At 40.9% G+C, this 19,398-nt stretch overlaps 1 protein-coding gene across 4 annotated transcripts in view; it reads left to right on the top strand.

The window, feature by feature from the left end:
- The window catches only part of neo1a (neogenin 1a), a 159,533-nt gene that overhangs the window by 127,401 nt on the left and 12,734 nt on the right, over positions 1-19,398 (top strand). For 3 of the 4 annotated variants that reach the window (XM_053317173.1, XM_053317181.1, XM_053317198.1), the window contains exons 8-17: positions 648-882; positions 1,702-1,856; positions 4,485-4,633; positions 6,441-6,579; positions 6,705-6,754; positions 9,453-9,597; positions 11,637-11,747; positions 11,897-12,091; positions 13,304-13,399; positions 18,106-18,281. In XM_053317173.1, coding sequence (XP_053173148.1) covers positions 648-882; positions 1,702-1,856; positions 4,485-4,633; positions 6,441-6,579; positions 6,705-6,754; positions 9,453-9,597; positions 11,637-11,747; positions 11,897-12,091; positions 13,304-13,399; positions 18,106-18,281 — 1,451 coding nt within the window. The remainder of the gene's footprint in view (positions 1-647; positions 883-1,701; positions 1,857-4,484; positions 4,634-6,440; positions 6,580-6,704; positions 6,755-9,452; positions 9,598-11,636; positions 11,748-11,896; positions 12,092-13,303; positions 13,400-18,105; positions 18,282-19,398) is intronic. The other variant, XM_053317190.1, reaches the window with a different exon arrangement.

Raw genomic sequence — 19,398 nt, forward strand, 5'->3', positions numbered from 1 at the left:
ATGTTTAACTTTGTGTGATATGCGTCTGTTAAATTCCCAGAACACAGATGGTTTTCTTGTGTACATTCAAGAGGCTACAAGGTGGCTTTGTCAAAACAAGGTCTACTTCCATTTTCCATGGAAAGTTGGCCAGTATTTGACAGAAAAATGTCACAAAAAATGAAAAAAACAATCATTTTTAATCACAAATGATTGGTGGGAGGGTCGCCTCTGAAAATGAAATGTATGACGCACTGTGTTCTGCTCCCACTGCCCTCACATTAGAAAGCTGTGTGTAGATTTGCATGTGTAGTCTCCCCTTGTATTGTGCTTTTATTTGTCAGCTCTGTCAGTGTAGTAGAAGTGTTTTATTTCTGTGTTTCCTTGTCACACCAAAAGTCTTTTTTTGTTACGTTGTTGTTATTTTGTTTTTTCTTCTGTTTTTGTTTCCTTCCTTTCTTTCGTTTCACTGTCATTTCCATTTCAACTCCTTTCCTCTCAAACTGTTCCTTTTTGGACGCCTCTTCGCAATTTTTCTCTCCCCCCCCTCCACCACGCTGTCACTGTGTCCTGCCTCCTGCCCTTCCCTGTCGCCCTACAACCATCCCGTCCTCCCTCCCTCCCTCCCTCCCTTCCCCCCCTCCTTCCTCCTCCCTCCCAACCCGAAGATGTAGCCCTGCCCTCTTTCCCTCCCCCCTCACTGACTCCTAACACTACTGACCATGTAACGCCAGGCTCCGGAGGTGTAGCCAGTCCAGCAGGGCCAACACCCTCCGCCCCTCGAGATGTCGTGGCATCACTGGTTTCCACCCGCTTCATCAAGCTTACCTGGCGCCCACCGGCTGAACCGCACGGAGACGAGTTAACCTACTCTGTTTTCTACAGCCAGGAGGGCACTAGCAGGTATAGTACACACACTGGGGGTACTAATAAAAATACATATCTGAGCAAGAGTCTCACAAAAATATCTGAAAATATCTAATAAAAGCTGTTAGAGCTCTCATCATAGCTGTAAGAGTATATTAATTAAAAAGAAGTAAACACACAAAAAACAAGAGTTCAAACACTGTAATTTCATTTTTCATTCAAGTAGGGCCCGTGTGATAAATTCTTCCAAGCTTCTTGTGTCAAGGATTTGCAGAGTATTACAGAGAAGGATTTTGAAGAAGTAGAGAGGATTTTTCACAGTTCCTATGTAGAGTTTTGGCAGCCTTTTGTGTTTTCCCCTGTTGAATAGCTTTAAGCAATTTTCAGAAGTGGCCTAACACACTAGTATTTCACTCTGTGTTAGAGCCAAGGCTGCAAATTCATACATTATTCTATGTGTACTCATGCAAAACATTTGCTGGTATCAGCTTTGCAAATGTGAAGTTTTGAGGCTTTTTCTCAGTTTTATATCATTGTTGATTAAAATGAGTTTTGGTCTAATGGGTAATAATGGAAATAAAGCAGCTAGGATAATGCAGCATATATGCACACTTACCAAGAGTTTGCAACTACTGTACAATATGTAAGTGTACTGTAATATATTTCTATAAGATGAATATTATTGTAGCTGTGAATCCATCATTTCATGGAGTGTCCATCAATTTCTTTCAATTATGTTCTCACAAACCAAAATGCAACAAATGCTTTTGCAAATAGGACACGTTCTAATCATTAAATGTTTTTGTGATATGTTTTTGTGTTTGTGTGTGTGTGTGTTTGTTGTGTCCACATCAGGGAGCGAGTCGTGAATACCAGCCGTCCAGGGGAGATGCAGGTCACCATCCAGAACCTCATGCCAGACACCAAATATCGTTTCAGGGTTGTGGCCCACAACAGCAACGGCCAGGGAGAGAGCTCTGCAGCGCTCAAAGTGGCCACCCAAGCTGAAGGTGAGAGACACACATACACACACACACACACACACACAGACACACACATGTTAGTTGGAAACATGCTCACGTTGGCACACAGAGGCAAACAGGATGCACTCTAAAGGAGCACACAAATGCGCAAATAACAACTCACACAAACAAATATTCACTCACATACAGCATACGCTCACTTCAAACAGACAGATCCCCACCCCACATCCCCCACCAAACACACACACACACACACACACACACACACACACACACACAAAGAGGAGGCAGTTTAGTGCTGTGCATTAAATCAGACCACCCAACAGCAGGCCAGAGAAATGCAGCATTTTCGTCTTATGAGCCACTTCTTGTTTACTCCCCAACATTTCTAAAGCCCTCTGTGTGTGTGTGTGTGTGTGTGTGTGTGTGTGTGTGTGTGTGTGTGTGTGTGTGTGTGTGTGTGAGAGAGTGTGTGTGTGTGTGTGTGTCATTTGCTTTAAACCTATTTACCTGAGTAAGGAATGTCTGAAATTAGTATTCCAGAGTTTTTTTCCCCTGTAAAATAATTCCCCCATCCAGTCTGTCTGTATAAAGACTCTCATTAGGATGTTTTGACTGGAGGACACAAGACTCATTCAGGAAGGAGGATGACCATGTGGTTCCCTTCTTCTTCTTTTCTCTTTGTGTTCAGGCGTGTAAGCCCCCCCCACCACCACCCAAAGCTGCTGCCCTAAATCACTCAGTTTTACCCATATTTGAAAGTGCTATGAAGGGGATTTCCCAGCACACTGTAGGGGTAGACCCTCACCTCCTGGCTCTGTTACAGCTCAGTCACTGTCACTTTCTAGGTCAGCCGCTGTTTCCGTACCTGTGTCCTTGGTTGGTGTGGGGACGGATACACAAACACACACATGCACACACAGGTTAACTTAAGTCACTTTTGGGGTATTTACATAGAGTTGGATTCATTTCCAGGAGACTTACCCTAATCCTAACCACTGACCTAAAAATCAGCGTTTTACCAATTGAGGACACGGTTTTGTCCCAAATTGTGCAGGCTGTCCCCAATCAACTGTTCTTAAATCTGGTGTGTGTCCCTGAACGTGACTTCAGTCATACCCCACACACACACACACACACACACACACACACACACACACACACACACACACACACACACACTCACACACTACACTACACTTTAATGCCTGCCAGCAGGAGCCTAGCCACCCATGGGGATAGCAGTGAAGGTGGGCTGTACCTGTACAGTATGTCTCTGTCGTGTGTGGGCACTTTCAGTGTAAGAACACGCTATGAATTGGAGCTTAAACTGTTGACCTGCATCTGAGCGCCAGGCTTGTGCATACTGCACTGCCCTGTATCACTTCTCCTTAGAGACTGGCTTAGCACACATACACACACACATGCACACACACACAAACCCACACCTTTAACATCTGTGCACACTGACAAATGGGAGCCTCTCCTTTCTGTCGGGAACACCTGCAGCTAAAGCTTACAAGATATATACAGTGCAGACATGTATCTATGTGTGGCAGCCAGCACTTTAACCCCACAGTGATTGTTTCATTTTAAATCCGCATCCACCACAGCACAGAAATAAGAAGAAATGTATGTGTGTCCTTATATTTACTGACATAGAGTAATCACAAATGATCAAGACTTCAACTATGTTTTATTATGTGATTTACCAGCATATTGGATCTGAAATGAAATATTAACTATGGGGGTAATGTGGTGGCTGCCAGCTTCAATTTGGGCTTGTGCATATTTGTGTCAGATGAACAGTTTAGGAATTATAGCCCTATTTATTTTAAGTTAGCATAGGCTTATATATACAGTACATCTATAGATATACATTTATGTTCTGATGTTGTAAGTTTTTAAGCTTCCCCTTCTAAGTTAATTTTTAAACGGAATCATTTGCACTACAAAATGTAGTGAATAATGAATAACTTCAAAAAATTAACATAGTTCCAAGTTTGCAGGTAGACGTCTTTTTTGTGTGCAGGCATTTAATGTAAGAAATAATACCGCCATTCTAAACCTTCAACATTTTACTGCTTCCTTTCTATAGTATTTCTGAAGAAATGGAAGAAAATAAGCTGCTTTGATAACCATAGTATCAGGTTTTTACAAAGACAAATTATAATACACTCTCTCTATTGAATCCGGTCCTCTATCTTCACTAACCAGACGCAATGAAATACATAGAAAATAAAACTGTCTTCCTCACTGAATGTAAGATAGAGATGAACGTTGGTGGGCTGCAGAATACACATTGATGTTTTTGTAGAAATGCACCTTCAGTTTGCTTGTCATGGGAATATCAACATGGCGGGCAGCCCAGTGCAGAGGGGACAGTGTGGTCTCCACAAAGCTGCAGCGACTGAGCCAGCTTGTGGCTTGAGCTCTTGTTAGCACAGGGAAAGATGGCTTTGGAGGAGCCAAGAATTTGTTTATTTATTTGGCAGAAATCAGTTGACCTTGCTCAACCGAATTTCCTTTTTCCCCCCAGTTGAATCAAAATACATAAAGTGAAGATTCAAAATAAGAGAACTAAGCTCTCAGGTTTGATGTGGTTTTTTGTTTTGTTTTTTAAATTCCTGCTCTCCTTCTTCCTCTGTTTATTAGTCCAAGTGCCGGGCCCTGCCCCCAACCTGCAGGCTGTGTCGAACACGCCGACCTCCGTCTCCCTGAGCTGGGACACACCCCTCACAGGCAATGGAGAGATCCTCACCTACAAGTTGTACTACACAGACAAAAGCATCGGCACCGAACAGGTAAGACTTCCAGGAACGCATGCAGTCTTCATCCTCCAGGCTGGAAAGCTGTGATGAAAAAGTTCCCCTACTGTTTGAAACCAGTTTTTGGTTAGTTAATCTGGCTTCCCTGAATGATTTTTTTCCGTCTGGTTTTTGTGTTTCTGTTTGTGATAGCGAGCATTATCAGCTATCTAAAACACACTCTGTTTTGTGTTAGAGCCTCCGGTGCTGAGGAAGGCTTTGGGGGCCTTCTTTTCAAACTGGCCCTTATCACAAAACACTTTATTTAATGTTTATCTGAATGTGTGGTGTTCATTTCTACACATTGAAAACTATAAAAACACAATCAAAGGGAAAACATATAAATATAAAGACATTAGAATGAATAAAAATATAATGAATATGAATTACAAGGTTTCTGCATGTATTTCCAAGACAAGATAAAAAAAAGAGTTACTCAGTCATCCATGAAATATGTGAGATGTTTCCTGCACTGAGATGCCTTCGGTTTTGTTTTTCCCTCATTTTATTAATGTCACATACAATTAGTAACTTGCAGAAGTGCTACTATGTATGTAGCTGACGCTTGATTTTCAAGGGTTCATTATAGATAAAGAGAATAAGCCAGCATAGCCTCATATAAATTATGATGAGATAAGCAGTTCTTAATCATTACCAAATGACTCAGTACAGCTTTTTTGGCCACAGTCTTGATGCATCTCATACAAAAACATGATTACACATATTGTGCAAAAAGATCTGATTCACACAGTATTTTTCCTGGAGGTCTAACTCTGTCACAGAGGTGGAATGTAGCTGCTTAGATACTGAGTCAGCCCCAGCAGTCGCAGTGTGCAAGCCAGTGAGGCATTAAAAAGCCTTTAATATGATAATGGATGAAACGTCAGCCAGCGCACTGAGTAATGATGCCTCAGCACCCTGGAGAAGATAGCCAGAGATGAGGTGAAAAAGGCGAGATATGAGGAGAGGGATGGAAAGAAGGATGGATGGGGTGAAGGAAAAGGGACAGAGTAGAGATGAAGTTGGAGAGACTCACTTCTTAAAGGACATGAAATATTAAAGGAGATAAGGGAGGAGAGGGACAACATATGATGCATCTTTAAGTGTAACACGGTCGCAGGCGATCATCTGACCCGAGTTCAAAGGCTGCGACGGGGCGACGGGGCCGTTCTCGAGGCAAGATTAGATTTCTCACAAAGTCTTCGCTTTTTACTCGAAATGTCACAAGCAGAGCGCTGAATGCAAATTGGCTTGAAGTAATTGAGCATATGCCAGCATGGCCAATTTGTAAAGCAAAAAGTCGTAATCACAGAAGGCGTAATATGTGTCTCAGTGGAAGATGACATTTATACACAGAATTACAAACTGGAAATGTTAGCATGATGAAGTGATGAAAGCAGGCATCACATTTTGCAGCTTTGCCATGTCTGAGAAATGGCTTTGGTTGTAAAATTCATTTGAACGTTTGATTAAGAGCGTGTTTGTGTCGGTGTCGAACTTTCACACTAAAATGTACATCCTAAAACAGTAGTGAAATAATCAAACATGCTGTCAGTAGAAAAACGCTTAAAATAAATCTGAATCTGAATCTCTCTCTCTCTCTCTCTCTCTCTCTCTCTCTCTCTCTCTCTCTCTCCCTCTCCCTCTCTCTCTCTCTCTCTCTCTCTCTCTCTCTCTCTCTCTCTCTCTCTCTCTCTCTCTCTCTCTCCCTCTCTCCCCCTCTCCCTCTCCCTCTCCCTCTCCCTCTCCCTCTCCCTGTCCCTCTCCCTCTCCCTGTCCCTCTCTCTCTCCCTCTCTCTCTCAGGACGTTGACAGCGATGGTCTGTCCTACACCATGACTGGACTGAAGAAAAACACAGAGTACAGTTTTCGTGTGGTGGCCAACAACAAGCACGGTCCAGGTGTCTCCACTGAAGACATCGTAGTCCGCACCCTGTCTGACGGTCCGTTGATAGATGGCTATGAAGCTGCCACAAAATCTACTTAGCTTACTTTTGTAACTGGTGTAACTTTGGTGTAGATTATATTTCAGTGCTTTTGATTTACACTGCTTTCTGCTGCCTCACAGTGCCAAGCGGCCCTCCACAAAATTTCACGCTTGAGGTCCAGAACTCAAAGGTAAGACTTAACTTGCTTTAACTGCACAGTGGATCTCTTCTATAAGTGGTCAGTTAAAAGGATGTTCCTGTTGTCTTGTTCTCAACTTAAAAGCTTCCACATGTTACTTACACACATTTTCTCAGATGCAAGGTACATGGTTTTCCTGTTTTTTTTATAGTGTGTAGTTTCTTCACCACAAACACTCATTCACACACACTCACAAGCACACACACATACACACACAAGCACTTGAACAGATACATAGCCCGGAGCCCTGTTGTTTCTCTGTGTGATTAGCTGTGTCAGAGGCCTGTAGCCCCAGCTGGTTAAGAGGGTGTGTGAACCCTCATCGATCCTCTCATCGGCAGGAGACTCGCCTGTCAGAAGGTTTTATCCTCTATATCACTCTCCATCAGTACAGTATCAGCTACAGAAACCTGCAGCTCAGAACTAAATGGGTACAAGCCTGGGAGATTGTGGACAGGCATGCTACCCTCCCAAAAAAAAAAGTCATAGTGTCCCAGTAAGAATGAATTTGATGGTTTGCAGGTCAAAAGACATCTAGATATTTAGTTCAATACCTGAGTAAATGTTAGCTTCTTATTATTGTTGTTTCAACAGCATTTGCATTGAAAACTCTTTAAAAAACTCTTCCCTATTCAGCCAAATAAGCTTTGTTTTAACATAAATGTCTAGATTTCTTCTTACCTCTGTAACTCTCCAAATCGATAGTTGCTTGAAAAGTTTCTACACTGTGGTCCAGTGTCACTGCAAAGACTTGGTTCTTTGTTGGTTAGCATGTGTTTTAGGTCACAAGAATAAATAGAAATAAATCACAATTGATTTAAGTGTTTCTTTTTTATCTAAATTGAATTTCACTGTGCATCAGAGATAGATAGATCAAATTTCTCACACCCCAGGCGACAACTCCTGGTGTCTCAGTCTCTTTTTAAGTTTCATTGTTAAATCAGATTTATTAGAGTTAAACGTACTGTAGTTCTTGCGTGACGCTCTTGATTAGATAAAGCTGCTGAGGTGGCTGCAGGCATCACAACAGGCTCCTGATTAAAACAGGAAAATGGCCTAGTCTGCCTATCTTTTTAGCCATTTGATCTTCAAACACAAAGCTGTAGGCCTATTTATTGTATATTTCCATCCGAGTGATGGATTTAATTTTACAAAAGATGTTTCGCACTCGTGACATGTGAGACGGAAAGTGCAAACACAGGGCCGCAATGAGAGGAAGATATGGAAACACCTCAGGGTACGTGCATTGAATACGAAAACAACAGCCGGCATTTTTAGTGGCCTTGCTGGTCGATACAGAGTGAGAAAGAACTGTCAAAGCGCGGACTGGAGAAAAAAAAACAGCTAGTAGACAATCCTATCACACACTCCCAGCTTTAGTGAGAACTGGCCACCCATGCTGAGGGATACTCAGTGGAGATTTGTGAAGAGAAAACACTCTAATGCTAATATTAAGAGTAAAATAATAAAGACGAGTCGCCCGGTGTATTTATGCTGCAAGTCACTTACAGCAGAATTGTCTCTGAATGGATAGCAGCACATGCAGCTGTCCCTCCCCAATTAGACCTAGATAAGCTAATTTCAAGCTGTGAAACAAACATCTGGCATCCTTTATTTCTCAGCACTATTGAAATTAGTCATCATTATTTTTTTTCCTTTGTTGTCATTGTGTTTAATTTTAAATGCAAACAGTCATTAAGTCAATAATTCTGCTACTAGTGTATAGATAGAAAGCATTTATGCAAATAGCTGTTACTACTGATACACCCAGCCAATTGGAACTGGGGGTAAAAAATGAATTAACATGCATATTTACTCCTCTTTGGGTCTTTTCAAGCCAAACCTTGCATATTTTACCTGCGAGGTAACCTGAAAATCACACTTTTGTGATTTTTTGGCATCTGCCGTCTCACCTTCCCCGGTGATTCTTTTTCTCAAGAAAGTCAATTAAACAGGTTTTCATGATTAGAGAGAAGAAGGGGGAAATTAAACACGCATTGCGAGTTGGGACCGATAGTGTAATAAGAAAAATGGAAATAATTGAACACACTTAACACAAATTTAATTTGTGCAATTCCCTCGACTCGGCTGGGGAGGAGCGCGTGTGTGCCCTGTTCATGTACTCAGGCTTTTGTGCATCAGTGTGACAGTGGGGAAGCGTTAATTAACTCTTCTCCCACGCTGGGCTACCCCCCACCTATCTCTTTAAACACACACATGCATACGAAAAATTCAAATGCATGAATCCCTGAACGGTGCAGCGTGGACCCACCAGCAAAAGTTCTGCATTCATCACTCCGCCTCGGTGTCTCTGCAGGGTTAAACTGACCACACATGAACACTTAACTCATCAGGACAGCTCCAATCTATTATTCATGTGTTTGTTTTATGCCTAATACGTGGACCTGCCATGCGTCACTCAAGCTCAGAGGGGTGTTTGTTTTTGCTGGGCTCTCCCAATTTGCACCACTGTCAGGAGCAGTGAAGACGGTGTTCGTAGCAACCTGCAGAGTTACGTTAACAGAAAAATCTCTGCCAAGGTGTGTGGGAAGGTGTGATAGTACCTGCTAAACCAGGAGGTCACCTTTGTAGCTGAATCCCCATAAGCAGATGGTTCCATATGTGTTCAATGTGACTTGTTTTTTCTTTTTTCCTTTGTTTTAAATATGCCCTCTCTTTACTTCCACAGAGCATCATGCTTAGGTGGCAGCCCCCACCACAAAATGCCCAGAATGGAGAGATCACTGGCTACAAGATCCGATACCGCAAAGGATCACGAAGGAGTGAGGCAGCTGAGCTCACCGGAGGCACCCAGCTTTATAAGCTCATTGATGGTAATGGACACTGACTTAGCAGCACATTTTAGAATAAACCTCTACCTGTTGTTTCATGAGTGTTTTATTCTTACTTCATTCCACATTGTGACAAAGTGTATTCAGGTTTATGGTAAACATGTTTTGTTGTCTTCCATTTCAGTTTCTCAGAAAGTCTTTTCAAAGATCCCCTGCAAGTGGGTGTAAATGTGTTGCATTCATTACTGTATGTGTAGGTGGAGAGCACCCATAGACCCTGTTCAGATCTAGTATTTTACATTCAGTTTGTGTCTAGATCCAGCAGAGATAGACCACAGTTCACACCCGGTGATAAAATGTCAACACTCCCACTCATATTTGACTTCATGTCTGAGTAAATTTTGACTGCTGCTCACTGTGTTCTCCGTCTCCCTGCTGGATTAAGACAGTCTAGAAAACTAGAAGGAAGGAACTAGTTATAAGGTTTTTTGTTTGTGGTGTTGTTCAGAAACTCCTGGCATTCACACTCACTATTAAATGTGGACAAATGATTCCCCTGACCGCCTCCAAATGTGGCCTGACAGTGTCTCAGTGTGTCCTCAATATGTCTCACACTGTGTTCACACTTGTGTAGAGCTGTCTGCTTGGGTATTTTAGGGTGTGTTTTGGATGCAAAGTGTGAACAGGACCAGAGAGAGTGAGTGACTTGTGCCCTTAGCTCATCTTGTGTTGTATTATTTTTGGGGGCCAATAAAGGCTCTGTAGTTTTTCCATTATAGATTAATTTTGGGATGATTGTAGAGCAAATTATTGAATGGTAGATCCATAAAAAAAGGATTACCAAAATCTCATTTTCACTCACTGAAGCTTTTGATAGGTTCTACATTAAAATCTTCATGCAAACAGAATCCATTTTGTTTCTGCTGGATGAATCTTGTCGGAAACTGTCGGGTATGTCTGACATGCTGCCATATTGTAATAATCTTGATCTTGAGAGTGAAGATGTGTCTTAGTTGATATTTGGAGTCAATCCAGCTGTAGGTCTGTTTAGTTAATCAACAAATGAACCTTGTGACTCTAAATGCTTTGAGACAGAGTTACACGTCTTACTGTACTCTTACATTACCCGGCTGCTACCACCGAAATATGCACAATATCATCAGAGACACACAGCAATGGTGATTAATATTAGATGTTGTCTCAGCAACTTTCAAGTGGCCCGGGCCTCACGCTGTGTGCTGCATCAAAGAGAATATACACTTAAAAGTTGATTTTCGAGAACATTCTGGGGGGTGAAACAGAGGGGTGTTTGTTGGTTCAAAAGCGTTTAGAAGGAGATGTTGTAGCCTTGGAGGCACGGATGGTTAGGAAGTCTTCTGAAGCTACCCCCAAGGGTGGCCCAGAATAGTGGGTACAGAGAGAAAAGACTACAGGATTAGCATGTTAGTGTGCAAGAGGGACAATGTGACGATGATGAAAAATTTTATAGCAAATTAATACAGCAACACATCATTTGTCAGCGGGCGTTCCCGTCTTTTTACTGAATACCAAAGCCGGCACCCAGCGGTGAAACGACTCCTTCTGAAGGAGACGTGGCTTTAAAATATAATATACTTTACACTCCAAAAGTTTCTTTTGTCTACTCTTTTTAGCCACTTACTTTTATGCTATCACATACTTTTCTTTTTAGCATGTCTCTCTGGCAAATACATTTTTATCCACAAAACAAACAATATGAATCAATGGTGAAATATCTCAATCACTTCTATAATATTGAGTGGAAAAGAAGGTTCATTTCACCATGGGGACCTTCACTTGATCTTTCCTCAGGCTGGATTATAGATTTTTTTATTTAATTGTGCCAAGAAGTATTGGGGATCTATTTAAAATATTTGTGCTTTGAAAATATTTATTGTGTCTGCAAATCGAAACCCCAATTGACCAACCGAGTGGAGAGCACCCATAAAATATAAAATATAATCAGGCCTGAGAAACAGAGAGAAGTTTTTATTGCTGCTTGAGATTTAGTTCAATTACAGCTCAGTCTAAATACCACGGCTTTGAATCTGTTTCCTGTCCAGGTCTGGAGCGTGGGACAGAGTACACCTTCCGAGTGTCTGCCATGACGGTGAATGGCACAGGACCGGCCACCGAGTGGACCACAGCAGAGACGTTTGAGAGCGACCTGGACGGTAACATCACCTGCTTTACTCAGTTTATAAAGACTAAACCAGTCCAGAGGTTTTGAGATATAGTTTTCAGCATTTAATGAACTTTATTATCTCACTGAAATGGTGAAACTTGCCTTTAATAGAGTTTTTGACTGCATCTCTTTCACCAGAATCGCGTGTACCGGACCAGCCCAGCTCGCTTCACGTCCGGCCGCTGGTCAACAGCATCGTGGTGAGCTGGACGCCACCGGAGAACCAGGACATCGTGGTACGTGGTTACACCATCGGCTACGGGATCGGGAGTCCCCACGCTCAGACCATCAAAGTGGACTACAAGCAGCGCTACTACACTATCGAGAACCTCGGTGAGTACAAGCCCCTGTTGTTTATTCTGAACTGAGACTGTAAGATGGTTAAAGGGCTCGACTGGTTTATTATTTAGTTTTCTTCTGTTTGCAGTCCTTGTGTTCTGTTTTCACTGAGATACTGATTTGTTATTCATTTGTCACCCACATAATTACAGTGGAGGGTCTCCCCTGATTTGTCAAATAGCTCTAGTCAGACACTGATGAGCCCTGTGAGACTAATGCATCTTCCCTACAGTAAATATCAGCAGTTAAAACATAACTTTGATAGCCCTAATTTAAAAATAGAAATATCTCATTTGACACTTTATGCACTTTTTAATTAAAACTGTTCTTTAAAAAACAGTACACAATTTCAGGCACTTAAGAGCAAACGCACACATACACACACAAAGATGATAAAAAGCAGTTCATCTGTGCCTCTTAGTGATTATTTAGGGAATTAATGAGATCTTTTCCACCACGTCCTAATTATACAGATTGGTCTAATGGGCTCACCATAATTAAAGGTCAAAATATTTGAATAAAACAAACTTGTTTTGGTGATTTTAGTATGTAATCATCAAGGCAAATGAAACATCAACATCAAGTTCCACCTCACAAAGCTGTTCTGCTGGATCCTACTTTCACATGAGTGCCATTTTGCCTGCAGAGGATCAGACAAACATGTTTGTGTGACTAACTTTATAATTTTGGAGGTAAAAGATGAACAAATCTCAAGAAAGCATAGCTGTGATTGTTTGTCGTAATGCAATAAGCAGTGATCTCACTATGTTGAAAAACAAGAACCATGATAACAAATATTGTTCAAGTGGAAAATTAATTTCAATGCTAAAATATCAATTATCTTGATCATATTTTGTTGTTTATTTTATTGCATTTATAGCGTAATGAATCAGTATCAATTATACTCCAGTTATCAAAGCTTCAGGATAGGCTTTAGAAGTGGATTATGACTTACAAAAACTATTTTAAAAATTGAGAGATTTTGGGGGAAATAATTGTTGCACAATATCTATATATGCATAATTGAAGCCTCGATTACAATCACAGTAAGAGGGGATGATTGTATTCAAATACTCACTCTCGCTAATGTTGCAATTATGAGTTGAGGGTCCTCGAGAGTTTTGGTTTGATTAGATGGCTGCATCAATTAATCTTGCTCTTCCCGTTTCTCACTGCACTCTGCCTTTACCTTTGTGTCTCTCTCAGACCCCAGCTCACATTATGTGATCACACTGAAGGCCTATAACAACGTGGGTGAGGGGATACCTGTGTATGAGAGCGCCATCACCAGACCTCAATCAGGTATGGACTACAAACATCTGAATCTGCTTTCTGCTTACCTGAAGAAAATGTTTGATCTCTGAATTCAAAAGTTGCATTTTATTAACTGTGTTTTTTATGTTGGTACACATATAAAAGCAGACATCATGAAGTATTCCTCACATTCTATAGCCGCACCTCTTCCCCCCCCCCGAAAAAAGAATTCGACTGACATTTATCTTCGCTCTCTCTACCCTGAGATCATTATCAGACAGAATGTGTCTGGACTCCAAATTAAGGAGGAATTCAGAGAGATAACGGGTCATTTGGGTGTCTCCCTGCTCTAATTAACTCTCTTCTTCATGGCCCCAGGTATACTTGAGTCTTTTTAATCAAACGTTCAAAACTGGGCAGATATCCAACCACAAAGTGTGGTTAGGAATATTATTGGAGAATGTTCATGTACAGAAGGGTAGTTGTGTGCACATCCAAACCTACATGTACTATGCCAGTAATCCTAACCCTGCATTTAAAGAATATGTTATGTACTTGAAGCAGACCCCAAATCATCATTATCTGTGTAAATTGGTCAGAATAAAGAATAAGAAATAGTCATACAGAAATGTCAAACATACTGTATGTTTTAACTAATCCCGAAACTGTGGCACCATAACAGTTTGCCACAGACAAGTTTATTTCTCATTTATAAAATGTTCCACACTCTCATGCACTGGCTGGTGATTTTTTTAAAATATCTTTGTTATTGTCAACAAATCTCATACAAGCAAACCAACAATGAAAGTAATGTATCGTATTTTTCTTTTCACATTGTCCAAAACCTATAGTATATACTACACATTGCACTGGGTGACACTAGATGAAGATCATGGTCATGTTAGTTTGTATAGAAGCGGCTCCAAAGAGTTATAACAATGGTTACGTTTTCAATCTCCAGGGAGTAGTTCTGTGTCAGGTAGATGCCACTGTGGATTAGCAGTGATTCATAGCTCACATATCACAACCTCTACACAACTTTTCTAAGACACGGAGGAATGAGATATATATCAGCCTTTGTACACACACACACACACACACACACACACAGTAATTGTAGATCAGTTCATTGTTGGTTTGGCTGTGCTCATGAGATTTGGTGACAGACAGTAAGAAACATGCAGAAAATGCCTTATCCTTTTAAGAGATGTTTATCAAACATATTTAATATCATGCATTTGTGTTAAAAAAACATATATCGACCGCAATAAGGTTATTGTATTGACCCCAATAATCCCCCATCAATCGGGCCTCACTATACAGCCTGTGATGCAGTTATCTTTGCTATCTGTGTTCATTAGACTGAAACGGCTTTGTTGCCTCCTCCAAAGAATATGGACAATCCAGTTTGGCTGCCAGCCACACAATCTATAATTCTTTTAAGCCTCAGATTACAACACTGTTAACAATTAGAAGTAGAACTTCAGTCCCAATCCAGTGTGTTTGACAAATGATCTCAAAGTGCGAAACACTGCCAGTTAGACTGCGAGTTAGCTGAGTTCATAGACTTTGTGTGACACTGTCAGAAGACAGCCAGCCCATGCTCCCTGGAGTGTCCCACAATGTGGGCTGCACCCGCCTCCTCTCAGATGCAGCCTCCCACCTCCCTGCTCAGCCTTGATCACTCCAGTTTGTCTCTGCCACAGCACTGTTGCACCACCGAGCTTGAGAGGGGTGGGATGCTGGATGACATGAATCACGTCAACATGCTTCGAGGGGGGGTGGCAGTCTGAATGTGCGCACACTGTCATACTGTACACTTCTCTCTATGAAGCTCTCTCTTCCTCACATCCACATGCACATAACGCTGCACACATGCAGACCCCCCGTGGTGGCTTTGGCAACCCTTCGTCAGATCCAAACGTTTCCTCTCAAAGCAGAACCAAAGCCCACCACCATCGTCTGCTGCTGAATCCTCGGGGGCGCGTTCCCTTCCTGCCAGTTTGTTCAAGTCGGGATTAAAAGACGAGCTGACCTACATAATACTTTTGGAAAGAAAATACTGAGGAAAAACTTGGTGAACTTGGGTTGAGAGAGTGCTAAGTTGAATGTGTTATAATAATATGACGTCTTCACTGAAAAGCAAGAAATTAGGGATTTCACCCCTGTCTTATTGAAAAAAGTTAAGAGGGCAAGTCAGCCTTGTCACTGCACTATTGTACTCGTAAATACTGGAGACTGTATTCTTCACCCCAAAACCACAGTGCCTCTTCACAACCACACGAATGCTTGGATGTTCATAATGCACAAATACACACGCACGCGCAGACCCACACGCACACACACTAGCACGCACACTGACTCAGTCTAGGGAATATAATGAGGGCAGCCCTGTACAAAGAGGTGTCAAATGGAGCGAGGCGGAGTGGAGAGGACCAACAAGTGGTCGAGGAGGAATGTCATCGCGGGTGACTGACCATAGCTTTTTCTCCCATCACAACTAAACTGAGGACAGATCCTGGAGCAGCGGAACCAGCAGCCAGGAGGCCATCCTTCAGTCTACTGTTTCTTTCCCCCTTTCTTTCCCCTCTCATGTACACACACCTTTATTGGTCTTTATGGGCTTTAAAAGGCAAACACATTACAGGTTGGGCTGCTTAATGGGGAATACAACTAAATTTTAAAATTAAAATCAATACTTCTTGGTGAGAAATGGTGATATACAGTATATGAGACAGTAGACATTTATCAGCTGTTACACATTTTGCCCTACCATTTTCTACTAAGGCAGTTATCTCTTTTATATCTGGTTGTATTAAGTGATTATGACAGCTTAATGGCAATATTGCAATTACAGATCTGATCTGTCGCATCAGTTTGATGAAGGGTGTTGATTTTTTAAAACCAGATTAGCCAAAAGCAGACATTCCCATCTGATTATTTTATCTACATTAATATCTTTACAACTGTTTATCTATTTAATTTCCTTAATATGTACTATATTGAGACATGTAGTTATATCTCATTATGAAATGACACATACAGAGATAGCAGATTTTATCTGTATTGACATTTACTACTGTTTTGCCTTGACTAGAATTACAACATGAGAGTGGATCATGATAATACACAGGTCTTAATGGAAAAACGCAATTTTCGAAGAGCAACTTGTCTCATTTATTTATTTATTTATTTGTTTGTTCACCTAACAGGGACATTGCACATTAATAATCATTGCTTTAAATGAGACACATTTGGCCAAAAGGCTATTTTTCATCTGTAGTCCCTGGACAGATGTTGCACCCAAAAACATAATAAAAGATTGAAATTAAAAATGTTATTGAAATAGTTTTTATAAACATGCCAAGCAATAATGAAAAGAGAAAAATGAAATAACTCAGTTTCAGAGACAGTAAATACAGGAAACCTTCAGGTACTCTTCAAGATGAAAAGATGATGAAAAAGAAAAAAGTAAACATTCTTCAGGCGATTTAATTTGCTTTCAATATAACTGTGCTTACATCTAGCACCCTAAATAGGCAATATACAGGAAATATACAATATCACATCACATAATAAAGTGAGCAACAGACACACAAAGAACACAAAGCTATCACAGTAACATCAAAATATTAATAACAGAGAAAAAGAGAACATTTATGTGAGTAAAGACGTCAAACAGGATACCGTTATGCTAACTGTTTAGGTACTAATTAACACAGGAGCACATAATACACTTCATTATTCATTATAGACCAAACTAGATCATTAGTTTTATATCTCTATTAGAACATAAGTATGATTGGACTGTCACTGTGGGAGTGATGCACATCAGTTATTATCCTAGGATTGATTCAAAGAGTGATGGTGGGAAGTGGCAAAGACCTTTTCACCTCAAGCTTTTCACCGAAAGCCTTTGAGTCTCAGAACACAAACCGCATTCGACACATACAAATCCAGCCACATCCTCCACTTGTTCATGACCCCTTTTTTCTCTCCTCTGCCTGCAGGCTCCGTTACTTTACAGCCTTAATATTCTTTCTACAGTTTTCAAGGACATAATGCACCTTGTCGAAGACACCCGGGAAGAGAGAAAATGTTCCAGTGCATTCAGTGTCCTTCTGTTTATCCACTTTGCATTGAAATGTAGTGGAAAAGCTCAGTACTGTAAACACATCTGTGCATTGCTTCTAGCTAGAAAGAGCGGGGCAGCATACTGTATACATGTGCAAGTTTGAAAAGTTGAATGTAGGATTGTGGATTTCTGCTTTCAATCTAGTTTTCCATTTACTGTAATCTTTTCTTATGAATAGAGTATCTTTTCCTCTCTCTCTCTCTCTCATAGTAGTACTAGCTACTGATAGAGCACAACATACTGTACAGTAGCTTCTGTATAGCAACTGAGTCTGTAGTTTGTCTTATTCTAGAGGTCAGTGTCTGTTTTTTAATAGAATTTTCTCTCTCTTTCTCTTCACCCTTCCCAATCCCATTCCTGTTGCACTTTTTTTTTCTTTGACCTCCTCCTTTGTCTTCGTCCTTCATTTTAACTCATTAACATTATATTTTGGCTGTATGTCCCTCCCTGCATCCTTTATTTGACTCTACTGTCCAATCCACCACACCACGCCACACCTCTCTTTATGTTTTAATTTTGGTCATTTTAATTTGTGTGCATGCATGCGGGTTTACTGCCTAATGTGCAGACCCCATAGACCCCGATGTTGACATGTACTTCCATGCTCCATACACCCCAGTACCAGACCCCACTCCTATGATGCCTCCCGTGGGTGTTCAGGCCGCCGTGCTGAGCCACGACACCATCAAGGTGACCTGGGCTGACAACTCGCTGCCCAAGAACCAAAAGATCACAGATAACCGCTACTATACAGTACGCTGGAAGACCAACATCCCTGCCAACACCAAAGTGAAGGTAAGAAATTGTTGTTCGAAACTTCTTTTAGGTGTTTGTTGGGTTCAGGAGGTAGATGACAAAAGATAAAATTGGATTCAAGGGGCTTTTTTTAAACTCCAGGTATTGCTGAAGCTCACTCTCCTTTTCTGGTTTAGCTCTGCACTTTTCAGCTCACGTAACTTATTTATAACTTGGTGTAATTCAGTTAAGTACGACTCATTTCAGTCTGACCAAACCTCTGTGATACACCGTCATTTAATAGAGAATGATTTCTGTGTATTTCAGTGACGGGGGACTTTGTGCATCCCTTTAGACCTACACTTACCAGAGAGATGTATCGATGTTCTGAAAATAAAAAGTAATGTTATACGACGACGCTGTATATAATAAAGTATTCCCACAGCGGCTCCCGAACACAGTGGCAGAATAATGCTGGAGTTTGGCACAGAGCAATAATCTATTTTCATCCAGCTTTTAAAGTGCAATAAAGAGAAATAGTCATTCTGCAACGTTTTTACTGGCACATTCTTCCTCAGGAATTAGTGTTACAGCATTAGACTTCCTCTCAAAATCGTCACTTAACAGCTTAATATTAAAAAGACTTGTAGTTGGTTGAATAAAATGCTCTTAGCTTTGCATTCCCATGGCAGGATGTTTAAGTCTCCTCTCAATCTATAACTGTAGGTTTACTGGTTTAATTAAATTGTAAAGGTCTCACTATGGTGAATATTTATAAAGCTTCTTTTTGATGACCGTTAAGTAGAAGGGCTGCAACCGAGGATTATTTTCATGACCTATTAAAGTTACAATGCTTAAGATTTCTGTACTGGTCTTTGGTTATCAGAGGTAACAGAACATGAGCTTTAATAATGCAGTAATCACTTCCTGAGCAGCTACTTTTCTCAGAAATACAACAGAAGGACAGCTGGTGTATCTGTTTACAATGCAGCCAAACAAACTTAACTGTTTTTAATGAAGAAGTCACTCGATAGTTGGCCTTTCCCCCACAATGCCATGTGTTCTGATTTCACAGTCAAATAGTTCACCACATATTGTTCCACTTGTAAATAGTATCAAAAATTGGGTTTGATCTCTTGAAAATCTTAATGAATATAACTTTAATAACTATAATTAC

Source organism: Scomber japonicus, chromosome 1 (assembly GCF_027409825.1).
Source record: "Scomber japonicus isolate fScoJap1 chromosome 1, fScoJap1.pri, whole genome shotgun sequence".
Lineage (NCBI taxonomy): Eukaryota > Metazoa > Chordata > Actinopteri > Scombriformes > Scombridae > Scomber > Scomber japonicus.